At 37.7% G+C, this 26,810-nt stretch overlaps 2 protein-coding genes across 2 annotated transcripts in view; one reads left to right on the top strand and one right to left on the bottom strand.

Moving 5' to 3' along the window:
• Positions 1–2,578: 2,578 nt before the first annotated feature.
• On the bottom strand, positions 2,579–3,010 carry LOC105204386 (cold shock protein 1). Its single transcript, XM_011173454.2, has one exon. It carries the CDS (start codon positions 3,008–3,010, stop codon positions 2,579–2,581), a length of 432 nt encoding a protein of 143 aa, XP_011171756.2.
• Positions 3,011–9,719: 6,709 nt separating this feature from the next.
• The window catches only part of LOC120359561 (sodium channel protein Nach-like), a 297,616-nt gene continuing 280,525 nt past the window's right edge, over positions 9,720–26,810 (top strand). The window contains exon 1 of the mRNA XM_039457532.1: positions 9,720–9,999. Coding sequence (XP_039313466.1) covers positions 9,845–9,999 — 155 coding nt within the window. The 5' untranslated portion in view covers positions 9,720–9,844. The remainder of the gene's footprint in view (positions 10,000–26,810) is intronic.

Consider the following 26,810-nt stretch of genomic DNA (forward strand, 5'->3'; position numbering starts at 1 on the left):
CTCATATTTGCATCTTGAGCGTTTTTAAACCAAAGCAGAGGTTTATGATCGGTTACCAATGTAAATTTTCGTCCGTATAAATAAGGTCGGAAATGTTTTACGCAATATATAATAGCTAAAGCTTCCTTTTCGTAAGTGTCATATTTAACTCTGTTAGGGTTCCCGATGCGTATGCTATTGGTCGGTCTTTATTCACTTCACCTTGTGATAAGATACCTCCTACTGCTATACCAGATGCGTTAAAATAAATGGTTTAGAGAAGTCGGGATATTGAAGCACTGGTTCTTTGCATAATTTCTCCTTTAATGTTTTAAAGGAGTTTTCTTGATCCGATGTCCATTCAAAACAAACATCGTTCTTTAAGAGATTTGTTAAAGGCTTGGCCAATTTTGAAAAATTTGGTATAAATCGCCTGTAATACCCTGCCAATCCTAGGAATTGTTTAATATTTTTCGGTGTCTTGGGTCTGGGGAATTGTCGGACGGCTTCTAATTTTTTGGGATCAGGTCTAACGCCATTTCGGTTTATTATATGCCCCAGATAAGTTACCTGTGTTTTTAAAAATTCGCATTTATCGAATTGCAATTTTAGGTCTTTCGGAGTCGATCCATTAACAAGTTGTATTTTCTTTCCTGTTCTTCTACTAAGGTAGCGTAAATAACAATGTCGTCCATATAAACGAACAATTCTTTGCCTTGTAATCCTGATAATACTAAGTCCATGAGAAAGGAGACTGGAACGTTTTTTAAACCAAAGAGCATTCGTTCAATTTTGTAATGGCCAAAGGGTGTCGTGAATGCAGTCTTGTGACTGTCAACAGGATCCATTTTAATCTGGTGAAATCCGGAGGCTAAATCGCACACTGAAAAATATTGTGCTCCACCTAACTGATCAATGATGTCAACAATGTTGGATAATGGATAAGTGTCGCCAATGGTTTTTTCGTTCAAAGCTCAAAAGTCTAAAACCATTCTTCAACGTTTATTTCTCTTTGAGTCTTCCTTCTTAGGTACTATCCATATGGGTGTGTTGTAAGGTGACTGAGATAATTTTACTATGCCTCCTTCTAATAACTCTTCGATCTATCTGTTTATTTCTTCTTTATGGATTTGTAGAAACCGATACTGTCTAGTATTAATGGGTCGATCATTTGTTGTCGGTATCTGATGTTGCAACATGAGTTGCTGTCAATTTTTCTCCGGGAATGTGGAATCTATCTTGACTATAAGATATAAGATTCGTTACGTTATTTTTCTCCTGTGTATTTAAGTGCTCTAATCGCAATAATTCTATAATCTCTGCAAGTCTGGTCTGCTCTATTTTTTCAGAGATTTTTAAGCATTCGTGAGATATTTTATTTTGCATCTTTTGCTTCTCTGTGCTTGTTGGAGTTTGTTTATCCTCGGATTTTTCAATTATTTGTTGAAGTGAGGAAATATTTTCTGAGGATAATTTGTTTTCTTCAGAATAATATAAATTATTTAATTCTTTTGCTGGTCTTTTAATGATAGAACGAGAGAGGTTATCACTTCTTATAAACATTTTTTTGGGAATGCTTACTTTTTCAGGGAGAATTAAAGAGCTCTTTTTTTTAGCTCTCTTGGAACAGAAACCGCATCGCTCGAAGTTTGGTAACTTTCCTTTTCACGATCGGCAGGAGTGGGGGGCATTGGGGGAGGGGTTTGGAAATTTTCCCTTCTAATAAATTTGAGATCCTTGGGTAACTCAAGGGAGGTTTGGTAACTTTCCTCCTCATGAATTTTTGAATCGAAGGATATTTTGGAAGAGGTTTGGAAACTTCCCTCTCCATAATTTCGAGAATTAGAATTCTCACTTCATATTTTGTTCTCCCTTTGAATCTCATGTTCATTTTTTCCCTCGTTTTTAGATTGATTATCTTTATTTTTCATTTCTTTATTTTTATTTTTACCATACTCTCTCGTTTTTATTTTTCCATGTTTATTTGAGATTTTACCTTTATCACCAATTAATTTTTCATCTCTGTAATGCGTATTATTTTTTTTTCCGTCATTAATTTTTTCTTCTATTTTTCCTTTATTAATTTTATTTTTTAAGTCGAAAGTTTTCTCGAGATTTGTTCTCATCTTCTAACTTATAATCGTCGAATATATCATTCAAGGGTTTAAACCGGGGAGCTGCGGTAATAATTTCTGGGGAAAAGAAAGGAATATTAGTGCCTGATACATTTAAATAGCCTTTAGCATAGTCTATTTTCGAAGAGGTTTGTTTAAAGAAATCGTTGCCTAATATACCGGACTGTGATATCAGGAAATTACTTGACACAATGTGGAATGTTATCTCCTTCCCAAAAAGGGGCAGATTAATTTCTCCGATAATATAAACAGGGTATTCATTTATTCCGCTTAATTTCAAAATATTGTTATAATTGATAATTTTATCCTCGAGTACAAAGTGTTCTTTAATTATGTTGGGTCTACTGCCTGTGTCTAATAAAAAGATAGTTTGCGGAATTGACTCACAAAATTTTATCTGAACGGTAGGTACACGACTATGCTTATCCAGATTTATGGTTACTTGACGGGCGGTCAGTACATGGTTACTCATTTGGTCTCTTGGGCTCCCGGCGGGTGTGAGATCCTTCCGGACCCTCCCTGCTGCACACCCGACATCGAGAGCCCGCATTTCCCGAACTATTAGCTTTCCTTCGATTATTGCTTGCGATTCGCAGTTCGCAATTCTCAAGGAGATGCTCCTGCTCTTTGCAATAACGGCACGTTACTGCGTCTTTAGATGCCACATTTGCCCTTGAGTTAGATCGACAATCTTTCGCGGTATGCCCAAAATTATTGCAATTTTGACAGGTGGGTCTGGGCTTATTTCCCGTGTTACGCTGTTCATTCTGCTTTTTCCAACAGTTATTAACCATATGCCCTAGTCTATCGCACCATTGACAAATTACCGAAGGCTTATTTTGACTACCAGTTCTATTAGTTCGACAAGATTTGGCATTATCCAATGGATAATTCATCCCTGCTCTTTAAGATTGCACTTGTCATCCCGGACGAGCCCCCAAAAATTCTCATATTACGTCCAAGGTTAAAGAAGGGTAGGTAAGATATGGAGAGAGAAAGGAGGGACGTAACAACTTGAGAACGTGCACACGAGGTACAAACAGACCGCGTTGACAACCCAGAATATATGGGTCAATGGGACCACAGCGGGTACCCACTGACAAATATCCGGGAGTTCCGCGTCTTTTGGTCCTGTTTTGAGGCAACAAATCTAATTATTTTACCTCGGAATCGGACCTAGTGGTTATTTTAAGAGCGAGGAATGGTGGTCGTAGTTGAGAAATCAGAACAAATTAATTGTTATACATGGTTTATTTTAATTAATAATAATAAAGAATACAATGTCGTTTGACTTACTGGCTAATTTAACATTTTATTCTCATAATTACTTATTTAAACAAACAGATTGGATTAACATTGGTTTCCCCCTTTTTTTTATATCGTTTAAATTAAAAGGAAAACCTGAATTGGACTCAAATTGTTTAATACAGAGTAGATTTGTGATGTAATTACATTGTTTAAACTAAGAGTTGAATGTTATATCAATTAAATAAGAGGAGTTTAAACTATATTATTTAAATTAACAATTACAATGTGAGATACAATTAGTTTGGACTTATAACGGATAATACAATAATACTATTTCCTTATAATAGTTACAATTTACAATTTTTCCTAAAAATATACATGTATGTATAGGTGTATATATGTGTGGCTATGTTGGGACTTTATTTAACACGGCAGTATTGGGGCGAAAGTGGTTTAGAAATATTAATTTGGGGATCAAATAGTATTTCGGGTATATATGAGGAAGATACACGGGGACAGGTGCATCGGGGGGAGACCGAGAAAGAAAGGCACGGACCGCTTTAAGGTCGAATTCTTCGGGCCCAATCGAGAACGCACCAGGAGGGAGTGGAACAGAAGACGTTGGAAGCACTGATAGAATTGACTCTAGTGATTGAAGAGGACCAGGGGCAAACTAACAACGCGGGGGAAGTGGAGGTAGCTCCTCTACAAATTCTATGCTAAGCGCGGAGCTAGGGAAACGATTCTCGTCCTCAAGATCATGCGATCCGAGGATCGGAGGGGTTGAGCAAGGTTCCTCCTCCTCTTTGTGGGCCCCTACGTTAGGAGAATCCGCAGGAGGTTGCTCTTCCTCCAAATCATGAATTTCAGGGATCGGAGATCCCGGAGAAAAGAATGAAACGGGAGGGTCCGGGAAGATTCTATAGGTTATTTGAGAATCGGGGGAATCGGCGCAAGGAGAATTATCTACGGGGGAATCGGCGCAAGGAAAATTATCTACGGGGGAATCGGGGGGAAATGCGAACGGGGGAAGTCGCTCTTCTTCCGGTGCGATCGGAGACTACGAGACAGAGGGGCAAATTTGATTAACTTGGGCGGCGATTTTGTGTATTTCCTACTCAATAGCTTTGAAGCGGCGGGTTCGGCGATTGCAGCGATTCCGGCGGCGCTTTGCGGCTGCTCGGGACCGGTTTTTGTGAACTTTGGGGACTTTATTCACTAAAATAAAAAAAACTCCGTTTCTCTCTTTTTGGCGAAAGATTAGAATTTAGGCACTCTCTCGGGTTAACAGGGTTCGAGTGAAACCGAAGAGAGATCGAAAGTTTAAAAAGTTTGACAGATCTAAGGGGAGAGAAGGAAATAAGAAATTCTTTCGAGTGAATCCCAAGAAAGAGAAGAAGTTCTTTCGGATTAACTCTTCCAGGAAAGAGTAGAAATAGAAATAAAAAGATTCTTTCGAATTAACTCTTACGAGTGAATCCCAAGAAAGACAAGAATTAAAAATAAAGAGATTCTTTCGGATTAACTCTCACGAGTGAATCCCAAGAAAGAGAAAAATTAAGAATAAAGAGATTCTTTCGGATTAACTCTTACGAGTGAATCCCAAGAAAGAGAAGAATGTTGTAGAGAGAGAGAGAGAGAGAGAGAGAGAGAGAGAGAGAGAGAGAGAGTATGGAGAGGAGTATGAGAAGGGAAGAGTAATAAACTTAATAAATATTAGGGTTGACGATTATCCGTTTATCCGGATATTCGGATATCCGAGATAGAGATAGATCCGAGATTAAATATCCGATTGAAGCGGATATCCGGATCTTTCGGATCCAAATTTGAAGCCGTTCGGATCCAAACCATTAAATTGTTTGTTATTCAGATGATTCTTATAGAAAAAAGATCTCATTATAAAGATAAATTTTTATTTCTTGACATAGAACGAAAACATAATATATAGAACAAAAACATAATATATAGAAGTTTTATAATAATAACTTCATAACTTAATAATATTTTTTTAATTGGTCAATTAAACAAGTTAATTAAACAGATTCCGATTTTGGAACAGAAAGACAAGAACATCGACATTGGCAGGATCAAGGCAACATCTTTTTATAGTTACAGTGTTTCCACACGTGGAAAACACTCTTTCAGATCCAGCTGATGATGCGGGTATGCTGAGATATTCAAGCTTGTCTGCGGAAGCCGTGCAATATTGCCATACCCAACTTCTCTTCTTTGACATAGTACACTTCTCAAACACTGATAAGTAGATTTTCGTTTTCTAAATGCCAATAACGCTGCCAGACAATGATAATTCAAAGCCGCGTGTTAGCGAGCTCAACCTTCGAACGGCGAGTGTGAGTGTCAACATAAACAGACACTGGCAATGTCAAGCTGGTACTTTTCGTTCTCTTTGTAACACAATTTTCAAATCCGGATCCGGATTTTTATACCAATTGTAAACTTTTTAGATAAGATGAAAAAAAATAATCCGGATTGATTCGGATATCCGGATCTTCATATTCTATCCGAAATATTCGGATATAGAATCCGGATAATATCACTATCCGGATACTCGGATATCCGGATATCCATAGATTCGGATGAAATCGTCAACCCTAATAAATATATTATGTTTATATTAAAGTTTTTCGCACTAGAGAGAAAAAGGGTGCTTGAAAAACAAGAGCGAAATAAAACGGTTGATTCAGGACTTACTGCTTGCAGATTGTAGTGTGAGTGTTGATGTAGGTGAATGTAATTCTTTCGGAGCCGCAGGCCTTCAAACTGGGCCGGACTCGGTGGGAGATGGTAGGTCCGGTCGGAGGTGTTCCGGGTGCGATGCACAATGGTCTGCAGATCCCAAACAGGGACGTTTCAACTGACACTTTTTCCTCTTGACCGAGACTTGCGCTCCGTACATGCTTAAAGACCGCGATCCGAGAGTCACAGAATTCAGACATACAAGATGTCATGGAACTGTGATTCGGATGGACCAAAGATCAAGACTAGACTACTTGCTCCGCTAGAAGACGCACCTATTTATACTATTTTTCATCTATGATTCCCTTTATCCCATCGAGGGCCGTGTGCACCACTTTATTCATCAATACACCCACGTGCAATATTTGTTTTTACGACTTTTTTATATTCCTCGGTAATTGTTATCCGAGAAAGCGGCAGGTTTGACAATTGAACTCCCGGAAAGCATTAAATGTCAAAATTCTTTAATTTATTGCTATGCGGGTGTCGGACATTCAGAACTCAAAGGGGTGCACACGTGTGTCTTCCAGCTCCCTGATTTTGCTATCTTTGGTGTTTCCGGCGTCAAGCAACGGTGTCACCTCAGATCTCCATAATTAGTGAATTTATAACTACTTAATTTGTGACATCTGATTATTACCATGAGAGTCACCGTATTCTTGGAATCGGGGTGAGGTCACTGCCGCTCGGCCCCGTTAATTAGAATATCCGCTGGAAGGAAAGTATCGTTACTCCGCAGGACGTAAAAATTCTCTTAGAGAAATTTTTATTTTTACAACACAAAATGTCACACAATATTCACCCATTATTCCTTTATTTCAAAATCTTTCAATTTTTATTTTCTCTGCCTTTTTAAATTTTTTTCTCCTTTCTGTAATAGTCCCATTTCAAAATTCTTACTCCTTCTTTTCTTCTATCAACAATTCACTTTTTTTTATGTTCTTATATAACCAAAAGCTATATAAAACTTAAAATTTGAACATGTTTTAATTATTTATTGTATCATTATTTAATATTCAATGACGTTTATACTTAGCACGTGATATGATTGTACTTTTGTATTTAAAAAAATATACACGAATCTTTAACTTCCAAGTACACAAGATTATCATATCTCAATAACTTCTGAATCGATCAAGTTCTAAATACTCTCAAACGATAACTTGGGTAAAGTTGTATAATAAAAATGTTTTTTCTATCCGTGTTCTACGGACGAAGATATCGTAATGAAAAGTTCAATCCTCTAAAATTTTATTTTTTGAGGTACACATGGTCATTGCTAGGATTTTTTTGTCTAGTTCACATTTCTGATACAGTAGTATAATTCATATATAGCATAGACATAGTATATACAGACCGAGCATTCGAAGAGTGGGAATGTCAGAAATTAGTAAGAGAGAGCACGCTTTGTAGACAAACAGAGAAAGCAGAAAAAAGAGCAGACAAAAGAGAAAAAGACAAAATATGGTACAAAGTATGCTATCTCTTTTTAATTTCTGACGCATGAGCTTTACATCCACTCCACGAACGCTTGGTCTATATATCCTATGATATATAGCTTTCTATCCATGACACATTATGGCCGCACCCATGAGAACCATAATCGTATTGTGTATAGCTTGAATTCGTGTCGCTATAATGTTCACACATTATTTACAAAAAAACTTTCAAACCCGTGTTCAATAGCATACTAAATTTCTTTCAACCTTCAACAACACACTTCGTGCGTTATATCTCTTTTTTATTATAAAATAATAGTTTTTTAAATTTTTTATCGAAATATTTCTTCGATAAATAGATTATTATTTTAAAGGTCAATGTTGAGAAATATTAGAGATATCATTCTTGTTTGTTGTGTGTGTGTGTGTGTGTGTGTTTGTTGTGTGTGTGTGTGTGTGTGTTTGTTGTGTATGTGTGTGTATGTTTTATGTTTAAAAGGAATAACATGATATTTCTAATGATTTTTCTAAAGTCTTTGAGTGCAGGAAATTTCTAAACAATGCAAAATTGAAAGTATATAATTTTATGACAAAATACCATATATTTTGTTAAATTAAACCAATTTTATAAAAATTATTTTTGGGCTAGCCCTATTACGACTTTTTTTCTTCCACTAATTATGCATCACATTTTTATAAATCACGTCCTAATTAATCAATATTTCATTACTTTGAGTCTAGAATTTTAAACAATACTTTGACGAATATAATCGTTAAAGTTTCAATATAAAATTGATTGTGAACAACGTTATTTAATAAAATAAAAATAGATGCCATATTACTCTTTTTTTCCTGTATATTCAGAAAATTTCGATCAGCCAAATTTCAGAAAGATTTTTTTCAGTAATCTTGTAGGAATTCTGCAAGATTTCAAATGCAAGAATTACAGATATTTTGTCATATCTTTTAGAGATATCTTAAAAATGTTGCAAGTATATTGCGCAACCTTTATAAAATCATTTTTCCAATTGAAATATTTCTTAGATATCTCTAAAAATTTTCGGTATTAATGTTATTAAAAATTTTTAATTTTTATATCAAATTTGTTCTCAGCAATCCCAAATTTATACATGAAAACGTGTATTGATTCCTACACATTTTAGAATCACTTTTGCATTTTGAGATTCCGCATTCTAGGGTTTAATATTTCCAAGTTTAGCATATTCTAATAGGCAAATATTCTGTTTAATCACAAGGCTTTAGTTTCTGCTTATATATTTTTAAACTTTTCAAATACACAAATTTCTAATTGTTTATGTCGATTTCTGATTGGCAATAGAAAATCGAATGGTCAATATATGGATTGTAATCAGACAATCCATTCACCAAAGGCATGATAATCGTGGATCGCGGAATGTCCGTGGAATACTGTTCACTATCAGATCAGATTCTGTTGGCAGCGCTCTTTACTTATTATAATATCGGAATTATTACGGATTCTCAGTTAAAGTAATCGATAAAAGTTTTGCAAATCGCAATCTTCAATAGCTTTCAACAGATCTGAGAATTCAGGGTTTAATTGTTTAATAAAATTAAAATAAAGACACTTTTTATGCCATTCAATTTATTCTAAATTCTGTTCTTCTGACAACAAATAAAGTTAGTGAATGCAGTTGTAATATCAGAAGCGGTCATACATAGAAAGATTGAATCACTCTAGAAGAAAAAAGTAATATTTGTACTATAGGAAAGTAAAATTCGCAAAGCTAATGTCAACTGTATCAAGCATATACTTGCATGTACATACATTATAGTATCATTTAACAGCGCTCAATACATTTTATTCTTTCTCTAAGTATACCGTTATCGTTAATATTCATCGATATCAAGCAAATATTTTGTCATGAAATGTAAACGGAACATTCCAATTGGAAAGAGCATAATCACAAGTAGCACGAGAATCCGTAATATACGCATTAATTGTGCTTTGACATTTTCATTGCTTAATAATTAATTACATGGGGATAAAACCGCAACTAGAAAAATTGAAATTATCACACGCCAATCGACGGAAGGTCGCATGAATTTTTTATATTGTGTCGTGTACTATTCCACTATGTGCTCTTGTTATTTACCTGGCCCGATAATATACGACAGTTAACATGCTAATGAAGAGAGAGCGTTTATCACTCTTCCACTTGCTTTTCTACGTATCGTTACTCGGCACAATTAAAAATTGGGACTTACTGTAACATTAAAATTTGTTAAATAACAATCGATTTAAATATGACAAGAGATAAAATACAAATTCAACAGAAAGTGTTAGTTGCAAATGCTAAATGTTGGAATATTCTAAAAAAGCAGGCCACCGAATTTTGCCGCAATACCGGATTACATGGATACAAATACATTAGTCATACGCAACGTTCTAAAACACAGCGGTAAGTGTAAACTTAAATTGTTAATATATTGTAATTCTGAATGAAATTTAAGAAATAAAATTAAAAATAATAGATAATTTATCAAGATATAATAATATGGCTAAAACTTTTCTTTAAATTTCTCGACATCTCAAACAATATCTTTCTTGCTTACCCTTTTTTTTGTTTGCTAATATACAATGAATACAATTAGAAATAAATTTTTTGATCTTTTCTTTTACATGAAGAATATAATAATCGTTTTTCAAATTTTCTTCAGTTCGTTTTACAGAAAAATGACCTTTATCGTGAGCCATCTAAATTATTTCATAATACATAAATTTTGGTGGAATCAATAATTCTTGGCCATTCTTATATTTGTGTAACACATCAATTCGTAAAAGATAATTGTCGTAAGCTTTATGTTTAAGTACCTCTATAATGGCTTTCAATTCTGAGTCATTTCTCTGTGCTTCTTTAATTTTAACAGAAATAGAATTTTCAACTATATGCATTACATGATATCGGCTTAGTGCATCAACATGGCATATTTGAGAGCCAAAATGATGTTCAATAACCTTATCATATTCCTCTCACGCTATAGCCCATTTCGTTATTTTAGGGCATAGTTTTATTTTATCCATCGTTTGTTTAAGAGCAGCACAGTCTGTAACAATGTTAAATTTTATCTCTAATAAGTAATGGCAAAATTTTTCTAAAGCTCAAACAAGAGCTAACATTTCTAATTTATAACTCGTATAGTTACGTTCAGCAACGCTTGTTTTACGACTAAAATAGTACACTGGGTATAGCTTATTATCATTAGGATTTTGTTGCAGAAGGACAGCATCAAAGCCATCACGACATGCATTCGTGTGTAGTTCCGTTTTTAATTTAGGATTAAATATTTCTAAGACAGGACTTTTGCTTAGCAATTTTTTTAATTGATCAAAAGCTTGTTTCTCTGTAATACCAAAATTAAACGGTTTATCCTTTTGTAACAAATCACTGAGAGGTTGCGCTATAATACTGTAGGATTTTACAAATTTGCCAAAATATCCTGTTAATCTTAAAAATATTTGCACATCTTTTACATTACGAGGTTCCGGAAAGTGTAATACTACTGTTATTTTCTTAGGAGACAGATATACACAACCGGCTTCAATTGTATAGTCTAAGAATGCAATACGAGTCTTCATAAATTGACACTTCTTTTTGTTTATCTCTAGACCATACTCACTAGCTATGTGCAATACTAATTTTAATCGCTCAATGCCTTGCTTTATATCCTACGAAACAATAATTAGGTCATCTAAATATAATAAAACTATTTTTTCGTTTATCAAAGGTCTAAAAATGTGATAGATAAATCTTTGAAAAACAGGGGGCGAATTGCATAATCCAAACGGTGCTTTTAAAAATTGAAATTGTCCATGATGTGTTATAAAGTAAGTGTATTTCCTACTTTCTTTCGCAACAGATACGTGAAAATCCATTTGTTAAATCAACGGTACTGAATATGCCAGCTTCTACCAACTGATCAATCTGATTCTCGATAAGTGGTAATGGAAATCTGTCTTTAACAATAACTTTATTAATTTTGCGATAGTCAACGCATGCACGCGGGGAATCACCTTTTTTCTTAACAATTAGTACCGGACTTGCAAATTCTGACGAACAAGGTTCTACAATTCCCTCCTTAACCCACTTATCTACAACTTTTTCAATAATTTTTTTTTCTTAAATTGAAGTTCTATACGGCATTTGATAGATAGGAGATTTATCTTTAAGTACAATTGATAATTTTATATTAGTGTTTTCGCATCTTTTAGGCTCATATGACGTAATTAAATTATCAATTGTTTCTTTAACGTCTTTATCAATAATAAGTTTTGTATTAGTGTTTGCTTTCTCTGTTAAATTGATTTGTGTTAAAAATATTTTCTGCTCAATTTTATTAATTAAAATACCCTCTTGTGTAATTTTAATTTCAGCTTGATTTAAAAAATTTATTCCTATTACTGCATGCATGTTCATGATATTAGAAGGCACAATATGAAAAGTTAATGGATAGTTGTCCTTATTAATTGATACTATAGTCTGGAAACAACCTAGTGTTTTAGCCTTGCCTTGTGCAATTCCAGTTATCATGGTATATAATTTTAGCAAATCTTTAGAATTTAATCTGGAATAAATATTTTCGCGTAATAAACAAAGTTAACTACCCGTATCAATTAATGCTTTAATCTTAACATCATTAATAGTAATTTCTTTGCACATACGCTCAATAGAATTATTAGACTCAATATTTAAATTTACTGCTGTTTTTGTCTCTACGAAAGTTTTATTTTTTGAATTGTCGATTGTACAATTAAATGATTTATGCCCGACTTTATTACATCTAAAGCATTTCTTTCCCTGATCTTTAAATTTACATGTATTAGCCTTGTGGCCGTTACCATCACAATTATAGCAAGTCAATGTCTTATTTGATGACTCTTTAGCGCCTTTTTTCACCTGTTTTGATGAATCATCTTTGTTCTTTGCAGACTCTTTACCTTTTTCTGTCTTGTGCTAGCTTCATCTTTTCGTACGTGCGTAGACGCTTCTTGAAATCAGTGAAATCCTTTGCTCCATATAGCAGTACTTTGTTGGTCTCTTCGTCGGTAATTCCATCGATGTTATATTGAATGACAGATTCCTTGTCAATGTTACCTTGTGAATCAAGTTCTTTCATGGATAAGTAATATTCTTGTACGCTCTCTTCTTTTTTCATTTTTCTGGTTGCAAGCATTCGATGTAACTCAGCACTACTAATTTGGAACTGAATTCATCCTCGAGTATCGTCTTGAGTTTTTTCCAGTTTTTAACTACATCTTTACTTTGCAAAAAGGTCTTGGCTGCGCCTTTTAAAGGCTTCCTTGCAAAAACTGATTTCTGCATGCTATTCCATTCAAATAACATAGCGGTATCCTTGAAGTCAGCAATCCATAGTTCAATTGGATAATCATTACTTCCATCAAATGTACGGACTGAGTCCTCTACGTCCTTGAAATTTATAGCAAAGTTTACCTTATTTTTCTTCCGTTTTTCACGTCTACGATTTTCAGAGTGCTTGCTTTCTGTTTGATCATCTGAATTGTCGTGAAATGCACCTTGACACTATTATTACTGTGCTGAGAGGCGTCTTCATTAGCGTTATTATTTTCTTCTCCGTCCTTGTCTTGGCTTTCTTTTGGTATGAGACTATTGACATCCATGAGTGCATGTATAGTATAACACGTATCCGCAACTCTTCTACAGTACCGGTGTAACATAGATCAAGCACGTTGCACATTGAGGTTAGGTCTTCAACGTTAAAATTGTTAGAGTATTCAAACTTCGTTCGATATTTGTTAGATTTATCCTGAAATGTGAATCCAGAAAATTCTCGCAGTTTACGTCAACTAGTTCTATCTCCTTCTTCTTCAAATATCAGCTGGTATAATGCCTGTATTGCAGGACGAGATGCAGTCTTAATTTTATCTTTTATGGATTCAATTTGTCCCAAATTCTCCATTTTTGATTTTTATACAAGCAGATACTTTAATCGCGATAGACAATGATATGGCCAGCTGGTATTCGAGAATGTACTATAGCGTCGTCTCTCACTCGCGTTTCAACCGTCATATATATTTGTTGTTTTTACTTACTTCTTTTAGCGAGCGGTAGCCTCTCTTTACCTCTTCTGCAGAAAGAACAATGTTGTCGTCTTTATGCTTTCGCCACGTTTTTTGCAAAAGCTTGTACAAAATTCTCTCTTTGAAAGAAATATTGCTACGCCGTCGTTGCTCACGTCATCTTCTTCTTATATGTCGTCTTTCTCGTTTTCACACGTCGTCTATATCGTCTTTATGCGCCGTCTCTTTCTTCTCCTCGTGTTGCTTCCTTGCACCTCTTTTCCCTTTCTTGTTTCTTTTCGCACGGATCCTAGACAAATTTACAATTTGTAGGAATCCGTAATGACCCACAACGATTAGTCTTACAAATAATATGTTTATTGTATTAGACTATTACAGGATATGGGCGTAAAAGAACAAAAAGGATCACACGATTGCTTGGTCAAACGAGCCAAGCTATGCAGAACTGCACTGCTAGCGCGGAAGAGAACTCTTTAACTCCTGTTCTCTAGCGCCGATGCGCCACCTATGTCTATCACTAATTGATACTTTTCCCACACATGGCTATAATGCAACGTTACAGAAACGTCGTTATAACATGATTTTGCGGGTACATCAGTATGGAAATCGGCAAAAGTAATATGTTGGATATCAGTACCAAAAATGTACTTTCCCGTTATATTTACAACACCAAGCCTATAAAAGTTGGTAAAAGAAAGATATCGGAAAAATAATGTGTAAATATTAAAATAATGTGTTAACATTTTTTATTAATAATATAATGTATTATAACATTTCTATATTATTTTAGAAGGTAGTACATCTAATTGACAGCAATAATTTAAAGTAGTGATATGCAGCATTTTGTAAACTGAGGGCCATTTTCAGAAATAGGTAAAGTTTTGCGGATAGCATAAACATACGCGCGCGCGCACACACATGTATGTGAAAGAAAGTTCATAAAATTATAATTTCTTAATTTTTATAATCGGTGGGTAGTCCGTATCAAATATTATTTGCATTTTTTATGGAACAAACTCCATGTGAGTTGATCGTTTTTTACATTACTATAGCCATTTATAAAAACACAATAACTATAAATATAAATGCATGTACTTACAGATTTGAGAAACTGTTCATTATTACTATTTATTTATTACAAAGTATTTAATTCGTAAAAATCACAAATAAATATCTTTTCGTCTTGATTCGTGAACGTTATCTGTTTTCATAATGATAGCTGATAAGACTCGACTATCAACGGTTGTTCTTAGTATTCAACGCAAATTATATGTATTATTACGATATTCCACTACTTCTGGAATATGCCACTGTCCTTCTCGAATTGCAAATATTGTAATTATTTTATATGTATACTCCGATTTAATAATATTTATTAAATAATATCATAAAATGTTGATATTTACTTTATTATAATTTTTTATAATTTGCAATAACGTAGTTATGTTTTTCAAATATATGTACAGAATTATTAATAAAAATTAATTTTTATAATTGTTAAATTACTTTTTATTACTGCAGAAAATCAATAAATTTAAAAGAACACTTGAATCTTGACCTCAGCCTTCTTGCCAAGGATCGATTGTGCGTTTATTCATTTATTTATTTTCGAGCTTACTTTTGAGGTTTGTTAATGCTGTTATTATAGAGATCGCGTTGATAGTTATATTTAATCGCGTTGACAGTTATGCACATAAGAATTGTTACATGCATCAAAAGGTTAATAATGTAATATTAATATATTATTAAAATAATTGTTACAAATTTATTATTGTATTAGTTTTGTTTTCTGCATCTAAAGATTTTTCTTTTCCCTTTGGATGACTTCATGATTGTTTCAGATAAGTTTTATTAAACGTTCTTATTTATGATTGTAAAATTATCATTATAAAAAATTTATACTTTGTGTCGTATTTTATTTTCAGATAGCAGTTTAACATTTATTACAGTATTGTTATTAAAATACTCTTTTGTGTACAAACATTATTATTGTGAGGTTGGATTTGAAAAAGGATAAAAATTAATTAATGTTAGAAGGAAGGAAGGAGTAAGAGTTTTGAAATGGAATTAATACAGAAAGGAGAAAGGAATTTAAGAAAGCGAAGAAGATAAAGATTTAAAGATCTTTAAATAAAGGAATATCATGTGATATTTTGATATTTTGTGTTATAAAGTAAAACTTTCTTTAATAGAATATTATTGTTACATCTGGCGGAAAAATTTTTTATTTTCCCGCGCCATCCGTATTAATAATAGCCTAATTAAGAATCGGGAACACCCTCCGACCAATTAAGTAAATCATATATCGAAATTATAATTCGATAACGCTCATACGGCTTTTACATGTGCTACCGCTTGGCAACATCGCGGCGCTGCCCCCTTGACGCGCAACACCCGCGAGTATCTATCTACGCTAGACAAACCTCGTGCGCGCCGACCCCTCGGCTCGCGACCCCCTCTAATATCGTCAAGCTCCGCGCTTTGAAATTCTATTCATCTTTCCAATTTAATATAAAATATTAGGAACAGCAAAATTATAATTATCGAAGCGTGGTTCTTTCATGGATGCTTCCCACACCATGCAACTCAAATTAAATCAATTCTAAAATCGCGACCAATAAAAACACCAAAAGATTTTGAATTAATATAAAGATTGATCTCTCATAAATAACAACAAAACTTTAACTATTTACGCATAAAACGATAGCGTGTGCTTGGCGCTATTGCTTCGTGCTCTCAAGTACGATAAATCGAAAAATAACACTCATAAAAGAATTATAGAAATTTTTCCTGTAGTAGCAACAATAGAATATTAATATTTAACATCGCTTCGGTACATGATCCTCCACCGTACCATGTACGCCTTATCAAGGTCCTGTAAAGAACTTAATTTGTATTAATTTTCTAAGCATTAGATTTCGCGTCAAAGAGTGGTATGCGGTATCTATAGGCGCGAGCCGCACGGTCGCACGGGTTCATAGGGACTACGCGTTACTGGGTGCTTTCCAGCTACGACACAAGTCGACACTGTGTAACACAGTGTCCATTAGTGTGAGTGAAACAACTAAAATTTTCTCTCTTACACTAATGGACACTGTGTTACACAGTGTCGATTTGTGTCGTAGCTGGAAAGCACCCACTATCGCTCCGAATTTTCTGCGAACCTGAGGAATCGTCCCGCAACACCTCTTGCCCATATCCTTGCCTATATAAGGAGCGAAATCGGAGCTCTAAAATTCAGATCAGTCTTGTTGGTCGAGCAAGAATCGCTGCCATCGGCGACCGCCAACGTGCAGATCTCCAGGTATGATCTCAACGACGGGTGGGTCTTACTCCTGACAAAGACGTTGGTCTTCGGGGTGGCCCCGGTCGAATCGCCTTTTTCCTTCTATCTCCTTCCCACCAGAGATCCAGAGGGTTGAACCACACCTAGCATTAGCTAGCGTGTGTGGCCTCACTCGTTTCTCTGTCCCCCCCCCCTTTTCAACCGAGCGTTGGAGATGACTCGCGAAAACGACTCTTCGACGTCTTCCCTCTCTCTCCCTCTCCTGCAGCGTCAAAGAAGACTCGCTAATGCGACTCTTCGACCCCTTCCTTCTCTCTTCCTCTCTTATCACGTCGAGGAAAACTCGCTAGCGCGACTCCTCGACGCATTCACCGTCTACCCAGTGACTCGAAATCTTTTCCTAAATAATATCCACCTTCAAAAAGGCGTTCTAACGAGTGTCCTCTCCGACCCAGCGGACTCGTCACTCCCAACACATACTCTCTTTGCCATTTATTTTTTATTAATAATTCGTCTCACTAAAATTTGTAGATTCCTAGTACTGACTTCTCTCTCTCGAGCGCTAACTCTTTAAAATCATTTCTTTTGAAAGACCGGTAAGTCATCTACTCATTCTTATATCATCGTGGCAATCCTTCTTGTTAATACAATTATGCATCTTTTCAAGAAGCTATGGACTGAAAAAGGGCACACTGCGCTTACGCCGGCGGACGAAAGCGGTTCTTCCGAAAAATGATCCGGGGGCTCCACGCTTCGGGGGATTTTGACCCGTCAGTTTTCCCGCCTCCGTACCTTAGCTCTCTGCCCTCCCCTATGGAGGTAAAGGAGGCATTAGGTTCAGAAACCCCTCCTATCCCAGAATTAGGAGACCATTGCCTTGTCAGCAGCAGACCAACACAAACCCCTGTCCCCCCTCAGGACAACTCCCCAGCTCCTCGCTCCATAACCCCTGTGGGTAAGCCACAAGGAAACGCAAGCCTCAAATTGACAAAACGTACCCCACATTTTGCCTCTACGCGTGTCCCAACGCGACCCCTACCGCTCAGCGTAACGGCGCGGAAACCGGGCCCAACCACGCCAACAGGGGTACCGAAGATTATAGAAAACGTCCGGCCTCCCTTTGAGGTCCAAAGGACCCTTGCCGGCTATACTATTATACACTATCAGTAACATTCCGCCGTTTAGTTACAAAAAATCTAATTGTTTATCCGTTCTCTTTAAGATTATGTTCTCATGTAACAAATATATATATCTGTACATCTACCCTTTCGTTGCTTAATCAACCCCACGCCACGTTCAACCACATTGTACTACCCAATTCTTTTGTGCTGATTTTTAATAAACTTCCTATTTATATAAATTACTTTTCTAATTATTCACAACCCTTTACAAGATCACCTCTTACTCCTCATTATTCACATAAATAAAGTGTCGTGCATCTGGGAGTGTTATCGCACAACTCGGAGGCACGACTGCTGTGACAGCTGCCCACTACCGAACTAAACTAATTAAAAAAAAAATCAAAATCTACGTCTCGGATCGCGACCGCGCGAAACCGCGGACGTAACAATTATCTATTTTATTAAAAATTTTTAAAAATGTGTACTAAAGATAAAAAAAAGGAATAGAATAATATAAAAAAGAAGGAAGGAAGAAGAAAAGATTGAAGGAGTGTAGAATGGAAATAAAATTGAAAGGAGAAAGGAATTGAAGGTGTTGAAGAAGGTTAAGGTTTTTAAATAAAAGATGAATAAAATTAAGACATCAAGTGAGACCAATTTTTTAAAGGTTTTTTTAAAATAATGTGCTAATGTTACATTTTGATATTTTGTGTCATAAAAATAAAAATTTCTCTAATAGAATATCATCTATTATATTAAAGATTTTTAAAAATGTTTACTAAAAATAAAGAAAAAAAAAGAAATTGAATAATATAAAAAAGAAGGGAGGAAGGAGGAAAAATTGAAAAAATGTAGAATGTAAATAAAATTGAAAGGAGAAAGGAATTGAAGGTGTTACGTACAATATATATATATATATATATATATATATATATATATATATATATATATATACCGGGTGTCCCAGACCACCCGTCCCACCCGATTTTTTCGTAAACGCGACATTTTAAAGAAAAATGTTTCAGACAAAAGTTGTAGGGTTTTAAAAGATCTATTTACTGATTTTATCAGTTTGACCTTGGATGACGTCGCCAAGGTCAGATCAAAATAACATTAACTTTTTTAAATAGGACACCTCATTTTTGGTACCAGAATCTAATAGCTGGTGTCAAGACCTTTCCAAAACACTATAAGAAAGTTTATTTTTGTTGAGTACTTTCCGAGTTGTGAGGCTTGAAAGTTACGGTGTACTGTTACCTTCAAGCGTCATAACTCGGAAAGTCCTTAACCAAAATAAACTTATTTATAGTGTTTTGGAAAGCTCTCGAAATCGACTACAAGAAAATGCAATGAAATATATACCTGTTTCAGACCACCCGTCCCACCCTTTTAAAACGTAGGGATGTGCTTGTACAAAAAAATGGCTCAGACAAAATTTGCATGATTTCGAGGGATCAACCTGATGATGATCTTGAATTCGACCTTGAGATCGATCTTGGGCATAAAGGTATAAGTCAAAGTAACATTTTTAAAATGTAAAAACGAAATAATCGGTGCCGCCTGTAGGTATTAGCGTTACCTAAGGTGTACCACGTGTAGGTAACAAGATCGTACTTACACCTTATCGGGGTGCTTTTTTAAGGTGGTTCCCCTCGCCGTCACCTTTGTCGGGGTGCTTTCATAAGGTGGTTCCCCTTGCCGTCACCTTTGTCGGGGTGCTTTCATAAGGTGGTTCCCCTTGCCGTCACCTTTGTCGGGGTGCTTTCATAAGGTGGTTCCCCTTGCCGTCACCTTTGTCGGGGTGCTTTTTTAAGGTGGTTCCCCTCGCCGTCACCTTTGTCGGGGTGCTTTCATAAGGTGGTTCCCCTTGCCGTCACCTTTGTCGGGGTGCTTTCATAAGGTGGTTCCCCTTGCCGTCACCTTTGTCGGGGTGCTTTTTTAAGGTGGTTCCCCTCGCCGTCACCTTTGTCGGGGTGCTTTCATAAGGTGGTTCCCCTTGCCGTCACCTTTGTCGGGGTGCTTTTTTAAGGTGGTTCCCCTCGCCGTCACCTTTGTCGGGGTGCTTTCATAAGGTGGTTCCCCTTGCCGTCACCTTTGTGCATACGCATGTTGTTCAGTCTCGATGTTCAAAATGTCCACCACGTGCATTTATACAGGCTGTTATCCTACTTTGGAAATCATCCGTCGCCCGACGAATTTCGTCAGTATCTAGAGACTGAATGACTTGTCGAATTCTGTTTTTCATATCTTCTGCAGTCGTAGGTCGTTCGCGGTATACAAGGTCTTTTATTCGTCCCCACAAATAATAATCTAAAATTGTAAGGTCCGGTGATCGTGGTGGCCAATTATGTGGACCATGTTTACCTATCCATCGGCCGCGAAATATGCGGTTCAGTTGATGACGAGCAATGACAGACGTGTGGGCGGGACATCCATCCTGTTGAAACCACATATTTAGACGTAATTGGAGTGGAATATCTTCAAGTAAACGTGGAAGTTCGTTTTCGAGTAAATCGGCGTATAAAAAACGGTTTAAATTCTCTTGAAAGAAAAATGGTCCCACGATATGCGTATCAACAATTCCGCACCAAACATTGACTTTCCAGATACGTTGATGATCCATTTCTCGATACCAATGTGGATTCTCTTGTGCCCAATAACGAAAATTATGTGTGTTTATTTCGCCGTCACTTTTAAAGGTGCACTCATCAGAAAATAAAATACTTCTATGGAAATTAGGTAATTGTTGAGTAATCCAATTACAGAATATCAGTCTTTGTCTATGATCGTTCAATGTCATGGCCTGGTGAAGTGACATTCGATATGGATGGAATGAATTTTCACGAAAAATTCGACCGATCGTGCTTCGACTTATTCCACTATCTCTTGCTCGTCGCTTTAAAGAATCATTCGGGGTTACAAAGGCAGATGCAATTACATCAGGTGCTCTTACTGAACGAACTGATCGATGAATTTGCCTTCCCTTATTATGATCCGGCTGAACAATACAATTATTCGACGTTGTAAGCGACTGAAAACTTTGCGCGAATGTGGTGTATGATCGGGATATTCATTTCGCCACATTATTTCAGCTGCTCGAAAACTTCCAGCTCTACCCAAAACTGACATCATTAACGCAGCTTCTTCGTTCGGGTAAGGCATAACTACAAATTACGCTTACGACCGGGTTGCTTATTAGAAAACGTGAATTGGTGACGAGTTGCGTAATATTATGAATTCTAAGCAATGACTTTTAGGAGTGGTATGTAAGGGTGCTTTTTCGTGAAAATTACTTTATTGCTACAATAATCAACATTAAATGAAGATTAATATTAATAAATCAAGAATAAACGGCATCATAGAGCTGTACCAAATGTTAGAGATCTCGGTAATTAGGTATCTTCAAAACTCTACGCGTAGGACTATAGGTACACGCACCGGCAGAAATGGTGTCTCTCGACGCTAGCGCTCGGCTGCCGCACACACGCGGAGCCGCGCTCGTACGTGTGTCTAGGCTGCGCGGCGACGATCGGGGTGCGGGCGGAAAGTGGTGGGGGGCTTTACGATAGTGCATCCTCCTCGCTCGACGCTGGGTCGAGAGAGAAAGCATTATTCGACGTGATACCATGGGCGAAGTCGGTGTCCTCTGCTTATATTTTTCATTGCATTTTCTTGTAGTCGATTTCGAGAGCTTTCCAAAACACTATAAATAAGTTTATTTTGGTTAAGGACTTTCCGAGTTATGACGCTTGAAGGTAACAGTACACCGTAACTTTCAAGCCTCACAACTCGGAAAGTACTCAACAAAAATAAACTTTCTTATAGTGTTTTGGAAAGGTCTTGACACCAGCTATTAGATTCTGGAACCAAAAATGAGGTGTCCTATTTAAAAAAATTAATGTTATTTTGATCTGACCTTGGCGACGCCATCCAAGGTCAAACTGATAAAATCAGTAAATAGATCTTCTAAAACCCTACAACTTTTGTCTGAAACATTTTTCTTCAAAATGTCGCGTTTACGAAAAAATCGGGTGGGACGGGTGGTCTGGGACACCCGGTATATATATATACAGGGTGTCCCATTTAACTTGAGACAACAATATATTTCGAAAAATAAGCATTGTACGAAAAAATGTCCCAAATAAACTTTTAACATTATCAAGGGGGACGTCTGCCTGTGTAAAAATTAACCCACCCCCACCGCCCCTTAGGGGTGGGGCGAGTGTCAACTTTGAAATTTCAAATGGGAACCCCCATTTTTTATTGCAGATTCGGATTCCTTGGAAAAAAATATGTAAGTTTTGTCCGAGACATTTTTTCGAATCGTGATAGATGTAATCAGTAAAAATTAGTTTTTGCCATTTTCTCTCACCATCGGGGTGCTTTTATTTCGGTGAGTCCCCTCGCCTCTCACCATCGGGGTACTTTATTTCGGTGAGTCCCCTTGCCTCTCACCATCGGGGTGCTTTATTTCGGTGAGTCCCCTCGCCTCTCACCATCGGGGTACTTTATTTCGGTGAGTCCCCTCGCCTCTCACCATCGGGGTGCTTTATTTCGGTGAGTCCCCTCGCCTCTCACCATCGGGGTGCTTTATTTCGGTGAGTCCCCTCGCCTCTCACTATTCAATTACAATAAATGCTCGAAATGATGACCTTCCATTTCGATGCATTTATTAACTCGACCTTGGAATGCTTGTACACATGTAGAAAGTGTATCTGGCGTTATTTGTGCGCAAGCATATCTAATACGTTCCATCATGTTTTCTCGAGTATTTGGTACTTCTGTATACACTTTTTCTTTAAGGTAACCCCACAAAAAGAAATCTGGTGACGTCAGGTCTGGCGATCTGGCAGGCCAATTTACCGGACCACCTCTACCGATCCAGCAATCATTGTAATTACGATTTAACACTTCTCGTACTATTAATGAATAATGTGCTGGACAACCATCATGCTGAAACCACATGTTCTGTCGCACTGCGAAAGGTACATCTTCCAACAGAATCGGTAGTTCCTCTTACAATAAGTTACGGTATTTTTCTCCGTTCAATGTACCTTCAATAAATACGGGACCGATTAGTTTGTCACCTATGATTCCGCACCAAACGTTAACGGACCAAGGACGCTGATGCTCAACTTCACGTAACCAGTGTGGGTTTTCCACACTCCAGTAATGCATGTTGTGACGATTAACATTGCCATGGTTCGTGAAAGTTGATTCGTCGGAGAACATTACTCGATAAAAGAATTGTGGGTCTCTTTGTATTTGTGTGAGTGCCCAATTGCAAAACACCACTCGATTATTAAAATCATCGCCATGAAGTTCCTGATGCATTGAGATATGATAGGGATGGAATTTGTGATGCTTCAGGATTCTCGAAACACTAGTACGAGAAATTCCTGAATTACCAGATATCTCTCGAATACTGAGATGGGGGTCATGGGCTACTGCAGCTAGCACAGCAATTTCATTGTTCTCTCCCGTGGCAGTCGCTCTACGGGTTTTTTTTTAGCTGTTACATTTTCTTCGGTAGTAAATTGTTTAACCAAACGAAAAAAAGTAGCACGTGATCGTGGCCTATCAGGGAAACGGTCAGCATAGAGGGTAACAGCTTCGTCGATATTTCTTCCAGACTCACCATAAATCAAAATTATTTCAACTTTCTCCTGTAAAGATAAATAATCTATTATTTATTTGCTGAAATAAAGAACGCGTCCGTAACAAAACAAGTAGCTAGCGTACCAAAACTATGAGGCATCTACATGTATGTAGTAAATTTCTGAAATATTGAAAATACCAGTTATTGAAGAATTGTCCTGACTTAATTTCTTTCATTTATTTTGTTTCTCCTTTTCAATATTACATATTTTCACCTTGGAGTTACAAGAGCCGTTTGCTATCTACCGCGCGTCGTGGTACGTAGTACGGCATTAGAGGGAGTACGAAAAGTCAGAGTCTCTTCGTGAGTTAGCCCCGTTCGTCGTGTCTCGTGTTTTGCGCGCGCGCGCGCGCGCGCAATCTCTCGTGCGTTCCACACAGGAGTCACGGAAGAGCGAGCGGGCGCGAAACTGGTTAATGCTCGCGGCGCGGAAAATTAGTCTCGCGGCACGTCGAAATTGCGACGTTTCGTTAGGAAATGCGTTGATATTTCGTCGCGCCTGCTCGCTCTTCCGTGACTCCTGTGTGGAACGCACGAGAGATTGCGCGCGCGCGCGCACGCGCGAGCAAAACACGAGACACGACGAACGGGGCTAACTCACGAAGAGACTCTGACTTTTCGTACTCCCTCTAATGCCGTACTACGTACCACGACGCGCGGTAGATAGCAAACGGCTCTTGTAACTCCAAGGTGAAAATATGTAATATTGAAAAGGAGAAACAAAATAAATGAAAGAAATTAAGTCAGGACAATTCTTCAATAACTGGTATTTTCAATATTTCAGAAATTCACTACATACATGTAGATGCCTCATAGTTTTGGTACGCTAGCTACTTGTTTTGTTACGGACGCGTTCTTTATTTCAGCAAATAAATAATAGATTATTTATCTTTACAGGAGAAAGTTGAAATAATTTTGATTTATGGTGAGTCTGGAAGAAATATCGACGAAGCTGTTACCCTCTATGCTGACCGTTTCCCTGATAGGCCACGATCACGTGCTACTTTTTTTCGTTTGGTTAAACAATTTACTACCGAAGGAAATGTAACAGCTAAAAAAAAAACCCGTAGAGCGACTGCCACGGGAGAGAACAATGAAATTGCTGTGCTAGCTGCAGTAGCCCATGACCCCCATCTCAGTATTCGAGAGATATCTGGTAATTCAGGAATTTCTCGTACTAGTGTTTCGAGAATCCTGAAGCATCACAAATTCCATCCCTATCATATCTCAATGCATCAGGAACTTCATGGCGATGATTTTAATAATCGAGTGGTGTTTTGCAATTGGGCACTCACACAAATACAAAGAGACCCACAATTCTTTTATCGAGTAATGTTCTCCGACGAATCAACTTTCACGAACCATGGCAATGTTAATCGTCACAACATGCATTACTGGAGTGTGGAAAACCCACACTGGTTACGTGAAGTTGAGCATCAGCGTCCTTGGTCCGTTAACGTTTGGTGCGGAATCATAGGTGACAAACTAATCGGTCCCGTATTTATTGAAGGTACATTGAACGGAGAAAAATACCGTAACTTATTGTAAGAGGAACTACCGATTCTGTTGGAAGATGTACCTTTCGCAGTGCGACAGAACATGTGGTTTCAGCATGATGGTTGTCCAGCACATTATTCATTAATAGTACGAGAAGTGTTAAATCGTAATTACAATGATTGCTGGATCGGTAGAGGTGGTCCGGTAAATTGGCCTGCCAGATCGCCAGACCTGACGTCACCAGATTTCTTTTTGTGGGGTTACCTTAAAGAAAAAGTGTATACAGAAGTACCAAATACTCGAGAAAACATGATGGAACGTATTAGATATGCTTGCGCACAAATAACGCCAGATACACTTTCTACATGTGTACAAGCATTCCAAGGTCGAGTTAATAAATGCATCGAAATGGAAGGTCATCATTTCGAGCATTTATTGTAATTGAATAGTGAGAGGCGAGGGGACTCACCGAAATAAAGCACCCCGATGGTGAGAGGCGAGGGGACTCACCGAAATAAAGCACCCCGATGGTGAGAGGCGAGGGGACTCACCGAAATAAAGTACCCCGATGGTGAGAGGCGAGGGGACTCACCGAAATAAAAGCACCCCGATGGTGAGAGAAAATGGCAAAAACTAATTTTTACTGATTACATCTATCACGATTCGAAAAAATGTCTCGGACAAAACTTACGTATTTTTTTCCAAGGAATCCGAATCTGCAATAAAAAATGGGGGTTCTCATTTGAAATTTCAAAGTTGACACCCGCCCCACCCCTAAGGGGCGGTGGGGGTGGGTTAATTTTTACACAGGCAGACGTCCCCCTTGATAATGTTAAAAGTTTATTTGGGACATTTTTTCGTACAATGTTTATTTTTCGAAATATTTTGTTGTCTCAAGTTAAATGGGACACCCTGTATATATATATATATATATATATATATGTAACAATACGCCCCTCCACCGTGCCGCCACTCCAGACCGACCAACCGTCGAACGCACCGCGGCCGAGCACGTGTGTCTTACGTAAGACCACGCGCGTGCAATCGGCTTACGTAAGACCACCGCATGCTACCGCGCGCGACCGACGCGCTACGCGCCGCGTTCCGAAAGCGCTCCCACTCTAGCCGGCCCGTCCACGCGCGCTGATTGGTCCGTTCAGCCGCGCGGAACGATATATAAGCCGGCAGCGGGCAGCGTAAAGGAGAGATCCGTCCGAACATCCGATCTCATCGGATCCTTTCCAGCGCTGGGCATACTCGGCGCCTCCTAGCTCGGGGATTCTCGAGCACCTCCTCGGGAACGGGCATTCTCGTTCCAACCTTCCCGCGACGGGTAAAACCGTCGTCCCCGAGGCCGGGTATGCTCGGCCAATCCGATCCGCTCAGCCGCGCGACGGGCATTCTCGTCGCGCAGGCCATCCAATCCGAAAGCCGTGTGACGGGCATCCTCGTCACGCGGCCAATCCGGACCGTCCGGCCGGACAACGGGCATTCCCGTACGTCCGGCTAAATCCGATCCGAATCCGTTGCGCCGTGCGGCGGGTATTATACCCGCACGGCAATTCCGTTTCCGTTCGGCTGGACGACGG

This window comes from Solenopsis invicta, chromosome 2, assembly GCF_016802725.1.
Source record: "Solenopsis invicta isolate M01_SB chromosome 2, UNIL_Sinv_3.0, whole genome shotgun sequence".
Lineage (NCBI taxonomy): Eukaryota > Metazoa > Arthropoda > Insecta > Hymenoptera > Formicidae > Solenopsis > Solenopsis invicta.